The 11,105-nt window shown below is 40.7% G+C and overlaps 3 protein-coding genes across 3 annotated transcripts; 1 reads left to right on the forward strand and 2 right to left on the reverse strand.

The window, feature by feature from the left end:
- Window positions 1-318: 318 nt before the first annotated feature.
- On the forward strand, window positions 319-3,429 carry mkks (McKusick-Kaufman syndrome). Its single transcript, XM_037271867.1, has 4 exons — window positions 319-1,384; window positions 1,603-1,784; window positions 1,864-1,974; window positions 2,047-3,429. The coding sequence occupies exons 1-4, from the start codon at window positions 400-402 to the stop codon at window positions 2,467-2,469; spliced, it is 1,701 nt and encodes a 566-aa protein (XP_037127762.1). The 5' UTR covers window positions 319-399; the 3' UTR covers window positions 2,470-3,429.
- Window positions 3,070-5,153, reverse strand: srd5a2b (steroid-5-alpha-reductase, alpha polypeptide 2b). Its single transcript, XM_037271869.1, has 5 exons — window positions 4,346-5,153; window positions 3,962-4,122; window positions 3,740-3,841; window positions 3,511-3,661; window positions 3,070-3,422 (listed from the first exon to the last, which is right to left on the reverse strand). Exons 1-5 carry the CDS (start codon window positions 4,618-4,620, stop codon window positions 3,356-3,358), a joined length of 756 nt encoding a protein of 251 aa, XP_037127764.1. The 5' UTR covers window positions 4,621-5,153; the 3' UTR covers window positions 3,070-3,355.
- A 113-nt stretch (window positions 5,154-5,266) lies between these two features.
- Window positions 5,267-11,058, reverse strand: memo1 (mediator of cell motility 1). Its single transcript, XM_037271868.1, has 9 exons — window positions 10,607-11,058; window positions 9,309-9,390; window positions 9,168-9,236; window positions 8,857-8,969; window positions 8,654-8,765; window positions 8,260-8,402; window positions 8,103-8,179; window positions 7,887-7,991; window positions 5,267-7,635 (listed from the first exon to the last, which is right to left on the reverse strand). The coding sequence occupies exons 1-9, from the start codon at window positions 10,665-10,667 to the stop codon at window positions 7,504-7,506; spliced, it is 894 nt and encodes a 297-aa protein (XP_037127763.1). The 5' UTR covers window positions 10,668-11,058; the 3' UTR covers window positions 5,267-7,503.
- Between the last annotated feature and the right edge of the window lie 47 nt (window positions 11,059-11,105).

Consider the following 11,105-nt stretch of genomic DNA (forward strand, 5'->3'; position numbering starts at 1 on the left):
ACGCAAATTTATTATAACCGTAGGTTTGAAATGTTTTTATTTATGCGACCACCGGACAAGCAGGACCCGCAGGACCCGACGCTTTGGCAACTGCTATGGCAACAAGTATTCTATATAGAAGCCTGTATTACATTTGATTAAAGAAATAACTTAATTGATTTAAGCCTGTTCAAGTATGGTCATCGTTAAATTATATGTGATCCAAAAATAATGTTGTTTTTGTTTTGTTTTTATTTTAACGTGACTGAACCCTCATTTTCCGTTGTACTTTTAATTACAATCAGGCAGAGCCGTAGTTTGCAACACCGTTTTTAAACTCTGCAGCTTAGTCAACCAATTCATCCGCAAGAACCACATTTTCCCAATTTGGTGTTCAAATGAACATTTAAGGGAAATGCGATGTCTCGACTCGTTAAGAAATCCCCAGCGCTTTGCACGGATCAACCATTGGAAAACAGTGACATTTTGAACAAGCTTCATCTTTTGGGTCAGCTTCTCAGATCTTGTTATGGTCCCTCGGGTAGACTGAAACACATTCATAACAACATCGGAGGACAAGTTGTGACCACCTCAACATCATCAGTGCTACTTCCAGCCATTTATTCATCAACACCGTTACTAAATCTAATTTTAGCCTCTGTTCGCAGTCACGTATCTCGTTTTAGTGACTGCGGGTTGTTTGCAGCTATACTTTGTGTGACTCTTATTGAAAAAGTCAAAGTGTCTGGTCTAGGACAAAATGAAGCTGTCAGGATAAATAAACACCTTTTGGGTCTGTGTACCGATTACCTTCACCAAGAAGCGTGTGGTTGTAAAGTGAAGCTCGACTTTTGCAGTAGCCAAAACTTAATCAAGTTGGCTGACAGTATTCTCTGCAGCAAACCAGCCAGTATGCTAACAGAGTATGAAGCATTTCACATCAGCAAGTTGGCAGTGCAAGCCTTTTTACTAACTGTACCGTCTAACAGCTCTGGTACAGTAACTCTGGGCAAGACAGTAATTGTGTCCATTGAGGGTGTTTCTGTAATGGAATCTGCAGTGTTTCCAGGATTATTAATTGACATTCCAGATGGTTTTGAGAGCTTGGAGTTGATGACTCAACCATGCGAACCACTCCGTGTGGTATTGTTCAGCACATCCCTTGCTGGTGACCTTTCTGAAATAGGGGATGGACCGATTGAGGTCCAATACGGCGTTGACATGGAATCTCAGATCCTGGATCACCTCCTCGATATGGGCAAACAGGCATTGAAAGATGATGTGAAGCTATGTGTTTGTCAGAAGGTTATCCATCCAGTTCTGCAGCAATACCTAAGGAGTCACGGCATCATAGTCGTGGAGAGGGTGGGAATTAATCTCATGGAGCCGCTTACTCAACTCACAGGTATCCGCAACTTGAGACATTATTGCAACGTCAGCTATTAATTTACAGCCCTCAAATATTGCATACAGTATATAATTGGTCTAATGCTAGAATGTATTAAATCATTTCTAGTAATATCAGAGATCTGGGTAAATGTTTAACATTCTAATCCATTCCTTTACTTTAATGTGAATTGTATCTGTGGCTTTATTCATCACACTTTTTGTTTACCTCTACAGGGGCTCAACCTGTGGCGACATTACACACGACAATCCCACACAAGGCCTATGGAAAAGTGAGGAACGTAACCTCAAGACATTTTGGATCCAAGACTATGCTGCATTTATATCCTGCTGAGGAGTCTGTGATTTGTACCACAGTCCTCTGTCACAGGAATGAGACCATGTTAAATGAATTGAAGGTACGATTTAAAAAAAAAAAAGTAAAGGTGGTTATATTTTTGTTTATATTGTTTATTTTTGTCTGTGTGGCCTTGAAAGGTGGCATTTCAGAAGACGGAACACGTGCTACGACTTACCCTGAGGGAACCGTTTGCTTTACTTGGAGGCGGGTGCACCGAGACCCACTTAGCTGCTTACATCAGACATCAAGTAAGAGTGATTTCTATTTTGTCTTAATTGCTGTCTCTATTTCCTCTACTGATTCCCCCATTATAATCCTAGTGTGCCGCCACATCAAGCGCATCAGTGTTAGGTTGCCTGCAAACGGAGTACCTTCTTGGCGTGGAGGCTTTCTGCAGCTCTCTTGAGTCGGTGGCTGCAGCACTACAGCATGACACTCGGGATTCTCTCATTGATCTGACTTTTGCTCACCACTGGACTCTTCCAAAAGATGTGACACAAGAGGACATTGAGAGTTTCGACAGCAAGTGTGGCTGTGGGCTGATGAAGAGTAACCAGACTAAGAAGTGGTGTCACTTGAATACTAAATATGCAGTCTTCTCACCTGCATCCTTGTCTCGAGATGGAGCTGTTCATGTCGATGTGATTGACTCCTTCACAGCAAAACTAAATGCTTTACAAGTCGCTATAGAAACTGCAAATGTTGTCCTCGATATACGATATACAATACAAGATAAGAACTGACGAAAAATATTAAGAGTGGTTTATGACAACAAAACTACACCCTGGACTCGCCACCAGTTGATCACAAACCGCATAGAGATTCAAATGCACGATCACTGAGTTGGAGATGCTTCAAGCACGTACCACTGCGAGGAGACCTCATGGAAGAATCAGGACACGTTGGCTGACCTGGGAACATCTTCAAATTCCCCCCAGAATAGCTGGACAAAGTGGTTGGGGAGAGGGCTTCATTGCTAAAACTGCTGCCCCCACGACTTAACCCCAGATAAGTGGAGGGAAATGCATGGATGGACCTTATAGTACAACACGTGTTTTCCCCTTCCCTTTTAATTCAAAGCAATACAAGTACAGGAGGAAAATTTATATTATGAACTATCAATTTACAAAACATTAAAAACAACTTCTGGTTTCCTAAGAAGGACATGAAAATTGTTTTGGTTTATCAACTAAATGTGTGCCGTAAGATTGACTGAATATGGGGAAAAATGGAACATTTACTTTGCAGAGTTTCAACGCTCATTGTTTTCCCAGACCTTGCCTGAGGCCCCTTAGTTAACTAACCATTTACATAAATGCCAGAGTAGCAAAATTGCATCAAGCAACACTTACAGTATGCCTTTATCGCTAATCATTTTCAAGCCAGAACCTTTTGAAGCATCAAAAGTGAATGTTTTATCCAAAAATACCTGTGAGGCAAGGCGTATCTATCCTACAAGGGAAATTGACTTAAAAGTTACAGTATGGTTTAGATCTTTCCAAGTGACAGACTGTAAATGTATTTAGCTCTTACTGTCAGCAATACGCTTTTAACCAGTAAACCAGCTTTTAAACATGAACAAAATAAAAGTAGCAAATTCTGCAGCCCTTTCTCCATTATCACAATTTCTCAAAGTAAATATGGAATGAGAGCCTTTCGTGACTTGGGGTAGTCCTTGAATTTACCCTTGTAAAACCTAAAAAAAAAAAAAACAGCAAATTCTGTCACTCAGTTGGAATGTGATATGTTCTTTTCCACACTGCTACGTTTTTAGTAATAATCACCTGTGATGGTAAATAGCTCTTGGACCAATGAAGCATGTCGTAAATACAGCAAACGAGAGCGATGGAAGGCCCCATGTGGCTATAGCGTAGCCAAACCACTCCATAAGCTCTCCAAAGTAATTTGGAGCAGATACATATTTGAAAAGGCCTCCTGAAAGAAAACATGAAAAAACAATTCCACACATAGCTAATACTATATGAGTTAACTGGGGTATAAACTTTTTCTTACCTTTGGGGACCTTGTAAATCACTTCCCCATTTTTCCTTAAGTTACGTAGACAATAATCACTGTGCAAATTGATTGCCATTCCAGTGTAAAAAAATAATAAACCTAAAAGAAGTCCTCAGGATTATTCATCAAAAAATAGTTTAGCTGTAAAGCACTGCACATCTGAATGAAGGATTCACTTTATAATACAATGTAACAAAATGTAGCCTATGTGATACGCACCAATTTTAAGACGACAGTCGGTTTTCCACTCGTCCAGCTGTGCACAATGCAATAGGTAATGTCCCTGCAAGAACCCATTTGCAGATGTAAACATCATTGCTCCCATCATCACATTCAATGGGTAAGATCGTCCTCTGATCAGAAGTGAATAGATGAATGTCCTGGGGGGTTGAAAGAGGGTTCACGAAGCAAGTTGAACATTTACAGTATCTGCCAGTCTCCATTATTTATCACTTTTAAATATTTGTGCTCTTAATGCACTAACATCAGGTTCCTTACTGTAATTGTTTTGCTTGCACTCTTGCCAATAAAATCTAGTTATGTCATGGCTGTCTTTGTACTGTTATCTGCAGACGGAGCTCTTCACGACTGCTTTTCTTTTACCTGTGAAAATAGTGTAGGCAAAAGGTTCCAAGTAGAAGCATCTTTCCCACATTGTTGGGTTTATGCGGAATGAGCATCAGAAGTATTGGGATCACAATAGCTGGTAACTCCTGAAGGAACCAAGCCAGACTGGCTGGCACCAACCTGGTGTGAGGCGTGTGTTCCATGTGGCGACCATAGCAGGTTTGGATTTTCTTGTGGTGGTAGAGGTGCCATAGTCCTGCCAAGACCATGCCAAAGCTGAGATAGTTAAGCAAATCCTTATTGCAGTACATACTGTCAAGCCTGTTTTATTTCCCTATTGTAAAATCCTCAGAAATGTCAACCAGCCACCGCCGCGAAAGCTCTCAAAAGCAAAGAGAGGTGTGTCCACTATGACTTTGTGTGCATACACAAATGTGAATTACTTTTTTCACGCTCTTTGAAGACATTGGCCTTATGAAAAAAATGCTGTCAGCAACAACATCTTACGTAATTGTACTATTAATGTAATGCATAACATTATGGTTAATGTTGTTTTAAATAGGTTTGGAGTTTGCTTTTTCAAACAAAGGGGAGTTTATTAGGTTCAATTGCCTAATCTACAGTAAAACCTCCCGGGTACTTGAATTTCCTGTTGAAGGAGAAGAATCACACACAAAAATAAACAACTTTGAATATATAGAAGCTTAGAAATCAATTGCTGAGGAGCAGCACAGTCAGTGACTTACAGTATCCTGGTAGGACTTCTTTTCCTTTGATTTAAGTAATTTGAGGTTCCATTGTCTACTTTAAAGCGTAAGCAGAATGTTCTTTGTATCCTATCTTTATGTTCTATCATCTTTGATATCTGCATTTCATCAGATTACATATTTTGAGCAGTACTGTCACTTATTTCATTTGGATTTATAAGTGTATATAAGGAAATACAAGACAACATACTTGCTTTTCAGTATATTTTACTTGCTTTGTAACATAAATCCTTTGCCTTATCTGGAGAATCTCTTGCGATGCTTTGCCAGTGGAACCTGAGATCAAAAAACTCCGTTTCGGGAGTAGTATATTTTCGGAAAATGATGTAAGTTAGCGTGTTCTTAACAAGAAAAAAAATAATACACAGGAAAAAAAACATCTAAAATACAAATATTAGAAAGCAAAAGAACAGTGTTAAGGTTCAGGCTTTGTCTTAGTACAGGAGTTGGGTGAGGTGGCGGGGGGACAACCACCACTCCCTGTTGATGAAATCAAATGGGAAACAATTGGTGGCACTGGAGACCAACAGATGGGGGGGGGGGGGGGGGGGGGGGAGGGTGAGTTCACACACACGTGGACTGAAGGTGGCATTTGTGGGCACCAGGTAAAGAAGGCCAGGGTGGGGTGTGGTGTGGTGGGCAGGGCAGGGCACATAGCAAAAAAACGATTACACTTTCTAAATAAGACTATTTGTGAGAATACACTATAAATGTGTTTGTGCAATGTTGATAAAAAGGCACAACAACACAGTGTCATGCTTTACTGGTTTGAAATCAACACCAGACTCAACTTGCAGTCTGTGGCCACATTGTTTCAAACAAAAGTATTTTCTTTACTTTCATATGGTGGTGAGGACAACACCACCTACAGTGATGATTACAGCTCAACTATTCTTGGAATACTTTGAGTGTCTTCCAACTTTAGTTGAAATATTTTTCCCCAACTATGTTTTCGAAATGTGGACACACCACATCACAATTTCAGATTAGAAAATTGCCCAGTTCACAAGAATTTACCCACCTAATTGTCATCAAATCCAGAAACTTCTTTTAGTGTTCATTGAGAAGCGGCTAAAGCTTCCTCTTCAAAAGTGTGTGTGTGGGGTGGGGTTAATGTACTCGTTTATGTTCACCATTTTTTAAAAGTGGAAACATCAAGAGAATCCCCGTGTCAAAAACGGCAGGATGATGGAAACCGTGTGCTGCCAGAAATATATTGCCATGAGTCAATGCTCCCGTCACAATTAACCAACTGCTGGCATTCTGTTTCTGTATGCACTTAACCGCCTCATTATGGGGCACATTTCATTTAGCAGATGTAACTGCTAAATTCCAACTACAGCCAAGCATTATGGCTTTGTGCATATAAGGTAAAAAGCTTTAATGCCACTCGTGATTAAATTCAAACACTCCCAATGCTTTCTGTTGTCATATGTTAACAGTCTCATGATTCCAAATTTGAAATTGAACCAAAACATTCAAACAAATGCTGGTAATGTTCTACAAGTCCCTACAGTAAATGGGCAGGGGGTAAACAACCATCTTTTTCACAACACGATTGGCAATTTGCACACTTCATCGGAATTTGTAGCTTTAAAATGGAACGCTTTGTCGCACCACTGGTTTAATGGGGAAAATTATGTTGATGACTAAAAAGCATCTACGACAACACTGCTTGTGTCCAAATCTACACAGTAATCAGTAAATATCACAACTACTAAAACTAGATAGGGGATAAATACGATTTTGTTAAAAATAAAATAGATTAAAACAAGTTTAAGTAATGTGAGCTTTATCTGTTTTTGGTTTTGTAAAGCAGGGGGTTAGTGAACGCAACTAAATGCAGCCCTGTTGTTCAAAATGCCAACGTACTATGTGAAACTGGTTTGACACAGCTGAAAAAACACTTCTTTAGCTTTCCTGTAATATATCACTATTTTTGATTTCCATATCCTGCAGATTTGTTGTTTTCATTATTTATCTGAGGAAGATTACATGAGCATGAACCACCAAGTGTCCGATGATTGCTTACCACAACTCAAAATCCATTGAGTTCAGAGGGACAGGGGACGACTGTGGCCCTCACAAGAGCCCAAATAAGATCGCCACTTAATTCAAACCATAATCATGTTAAACGTTATCTGACCTCTACATTTTTCCATTGACCTATCGTCTCAGAATGTCGCTTTGAAACTGAAATATTCCACCTAATATTCTGAGACTGACAGCAAACTGGGAGGATAGTGGGGAGAAAGACAGGAGCGCTGGGAGGGTGACGTGGCTGAGTCCTTCCTGCAAATAGAAGGCTTTGCTTTTTTCTGAGAGGGGGGGTTAAGGTAGGGGGGCAAGCGTGTATAGGTCTGGTTATGGCAATAGATAATAAACGGCAGGGCTGCGATGATGCAGTGACCCCTGCGATCATCGACCTCAATGAACGATGAGCGCCCCCGCAGCGTAGCTCACAGAGCTGTCCTGCCAGTTTCTGCACTCGCTCGACTGAGCGTAGTTCAGAAAACTGAAGTTCATGTCTATACCGCTCTTCCTCAGCTCTGCCACAGCCTGAAAGACATCAAAACACACAACGCTGACTGAACATGCGCTCAGTGTTCTCATCTTGGCATGCTTTTCTTTAATGTTCCTTGACCGTTTGCAAAAAATCTCATCAACTTCACTTCCAGTACAGTTCAACTTGCTTATACATATCCATCTATTTTTATTAACACCATTTGATGGCGTAGAGTGTTTTGGCAGTAAACCATGTGGCAGCTATGTCTATTTGTTAAACAGTATATTCATCCCCATTTACTCACATTTAGCAGCACTCCAATGGGGTGACGCCCACAGATGGTATTGCGGTACTTTTTCAGGTAGTTGGTGAACGGCATGGGATCCAACTGTTCTATAATGCCCATCCCCTTTCAAGACAAAGAGATAACACACAATGGATGACTTTCACTCGGAGTGCATTCTATTCTGAAAACAATTATTTCTGAAAAGAACACACTCCAAAGGTTGACATTGTTTACCATTTTGTCAAGATGCTCAATTGACCTGTAGATTTCCCCTTGAGATTGATCATAGTATGTGTATCGGAACCGCTGACCTTAACAAACAAAAATAAGTCAACCTTTTTAAGAATCGCTAAAATGCATACGTATATATGCGCGTCATTTCCATTCTGACCCCAGTGGCAGAAGTCCGATGAGATAACGAAAAGGTTGGAAGGGTCTGCCAGGTACTTGCTGAGCAGCTTCCCGTACTCTTGTTCCTTGGACTCGCTCAGAGCTCCCACTAGCACGGGCACGATGCTGAAGTCATCTTTGTAGCTGACAAGAATTTGGAATAAATCAGTGAAAACACTCAGGGTGCAGTAATGTAAGGGAATGATTGCACCAATGTGATTCATGTTTAAGCATGTGCTGTAAAGAGCTCTTATAACGGCTGAATGCATGAAACAACCCACAAGTACACGCTCCACAAAATTATCCCCTTTATGCTGTCACGATACACCCAGATTTGTGTCCATTCAGCCTTTGTTTACATCCAGCCTATTATTTTGTAATGAAACATGAATTACCTTTCCATGGCTTTAGCAGTATAAGGCAAGTGCATTTCAATACTGTGCTCGTCTTCGTCCGTCTGCATGCTCATCCTCTCAAACAACCCTGTTTTCCAGAGGTCAGCATAAACTGAAAATCAAAGATTGATTGGAATTAATCGGATAGCCAAATAGCATTCACACGAAGGTGATTTTCATTTGATCCAATCATCTCATCATACCCTTCTGGTCGATTCTCAGGTCATACAAAGGTGTCCTGTAGACATCTGCTGTTGATAGGGCACAGCGGGAGAGGGGCACATGGTGAGAGGGTCCCAGGATGAACACCCTACGACTGAAGAGTAAAAGACATCGTGTCACTCCACAACCTCAAAAGTGCCTGTTAAGTTGTATCATTTGGAGGGCAAAGTCATAAAGGGTGCAAAAACTTAAAACACTTTCAAGCTTGATTTCACGCAATACTGAGCAAGTCTCTAGGTCTGACCTGAGAGGTTTCACTATACTTTTAAACAAAGACTCATCAAAGACTTACGTAACAGAAGGGTCAACCTGCTTGTAGGCATGCGCGGCACAAGCACCACAGTAGGTATACCCTGCATGCCTGCAAAAAAAAAAAAAAAAAAAAAATGAGATGGCTTGATAACATTTCTCTTCAGTTTTTCAATGTGATTACGGAGCTATGATGGCTCTGGCGGGTTTGATTGTAGACTGTGCTTGCGACAACCAGCCTTCTAGTTGTGCATTCAGCTGGGCTCCTGAAAATAGAAGGAAAAGACCAATAAAAGATGGCATACTTTTTATATTGTTTCAGCTAAGAATACTTTGAAATGGCAACTATATTGTTTACATCAATCCAATCAGACTGTTGTTCATTAAGGATTAAGGTCAAACTCACTGTTTTCCTAATGTTGGCCAATGTTGATACAGCAATTGAGATTTGGCAATTCAATGATACTTCTATCTTAATTATAAGTATTTGTATCAGTATATATCTTGCCGATACTGGGCCAGTATTTTCTTGGTATCGGATCAATATCAAACTATGCAGTATGACCACTTTTTTTTGTGGAAAGAGGCACACCCTTAGCGGCTATACTTTGCAGAGGTATGTAACTGCACTGCAAGAGACTGTGAGGTGTTTCTAAAACTGAACCGTCTTATGTAGCTAAATTAATAAAAACCTGAAATGCTTGTGTTAAAATAGATTTTTTTAAATTATTTGTAGTAGTTTTAACAGGTGTGCCTAAACTGCATCCAGGGTGCACAGATAAAATATTGGTTGAGGATACCATCCCTTACATATTCAAGTTAAAACAACAGTTTTTGTGGGTGCATCAATTCTGAATACAGTGATAATGCAGCTTTTTCATATCGAGCAGAAGAAACGATATATAGAACAAACTAGCTATCATTACAATGCAGACAGGGAGGCTTAAAGGGATAACTGGTTGCTGAGATGGGGGAAGGGGGGAACGTGGATGCGCGATGTTGTTACCCTAACCTAGCTGTTTGTCTCTCAGCAGGGACTGTTAAACGGCATAACTAAAAGCATTCCAGTGTTGCACACTACTAAACGAGGTCATAACAAGACTGAAATGTATCTTCATGGCATCAAGAGTTGCGGCCATGTTTTATATAGCAAGACTGTCACGCTGGCCTTTTTTGCTCGAATTGTTGGAAAATGTTGAACTGTAGATATCTTGTTAAACACAAACGAGAGTAAATGGTAGAAATTGACGAATGACAATGAGCGAGCAAGACAAGCTATTGCTAAATGTTAGCTATCTTATCTCCATCAACAAATGAAACGTTGTCTAAAGCTCTCGATTTGGGGGGGTTGCTTTTACTGGGTATTAAAGACGAAACTACAAAATGCTAACCAAGGCAGAACATGCAGTGCTGGGGGGGGATGAAAGACAAAAGGCAGCTATCACACGGTGTGCAAACGCCCGGTGCTGTGTTGACAATTACCCGAAGCAGAGTACCAGCTCCCGGCGTGACTTGCTTCTCTGCACACCACTCGGTTGGACATCTTGGTTCCAAAGCTGCCTATTTTGGTGTAGTTAGGTCTTGTCAGTCGATTAAAATCTAATTGTAAGCCAGTGTCAGCAAACACGTCTGGGAATTGATGGCTGTGGCTAACTTGTTAATGGAGAAGAGACAAAGAACAGTTGAGACTAGGGGAAACAGTCGGCTCAGAGGCTTGCGGGCTAAAGTGTTCCGTCAGCTGCTGTTGACCGGTTCGTCGAGAGAGGGAACCTACGTTCAGACAAGCAGCTGAAACTACAAAGTTCAAAAATTTAAACACATCGGGCGCAATCAGAAAGAACAACACTAGAATTCCAGATAGTTGTCACGGTAAAAAAAAGAAAAAAACACGAGGAAAATGTTGGTTTGATTGATGAGCAAGTCAGCCAAGGGGCGTCGCCGAAGTTGTCCTAGTGATGACTTTCAACAACTGTGATTGGCT

Source organism: Syngnathus acus, chromosome 15 (genome assembly GCF_901709675.1).
Source record: "Syngnathus acus chromosome 15, fSynAcu1.2, whole genome shotgun sequence".
Lineage (NCBI taxonomy): Eukaryota > Metazoa > Chordata > Actinopteri > Syngnathiformes > Syngnathidae > Syngnathus > Syngnathus acus.

Coding starts and splice junctions, on each gene's coding strand:
- mkks (XM_037271867.1), top strand. CDS start 400: ATGTCTCGACTCGTTAAGAAATCCCCAGCGCTTTGCACGGATCAACCA. Junction 1,785..1,863: donor CCATGTTAAATGAATTGAAG/GTACGATTTAAA, acceptor TGGCCTTGAAAG/GTGGCATTTCAGAAGACGGA. Junction 1,975..2,046: donor CTGCTTACATCAGACATCAA/GTAAGAGTGATT, acceptor TTATAATCCTAG/TGTGCCGCCACATCAAGCGC.
- srd5a2b (XM_037271869.1), bottom strand. CDS start 4,620: ATGTACTGCAATAAGGATTTGCTTAACTATCTCAGCTTTGGCATGGTC. Junction 3,842..3,961: donor CGACTGTCGTCTTAAAATTG/GTGCGTATCACA, acceptor GACTTCTTTTAG/GTTTATTATTTTTTTACACT. Junction 3,662..3,739: donor GATTTACAAGGTCCCCAAAG/GTAAGAAAAAGT, acceptor GTTTTCTTTCAG/GAGGCCTTTTCAAATATGTA.
- memo1 (XM_037271868.1), bottom strand. CDS start 10,667: ATGTCCAACCGAGTGGTGTGCAGAGAAGCAAGTCACGCCGGGAGCTGG. Junction 9,237..9,308: donor GCCAGAGCCATCATAGCTCC/GTAATCACATTG, acceptor TTTTTTTTGCAG/GCATGCAGGGTATACCTACT. Junction 8,180..8,259: donor ATCGGACTTCTGCCACTGGG/GTCAGAATGGAA, acceptor TTGTTTGTTAAG/GTCAGCGGTTCCGATACACA.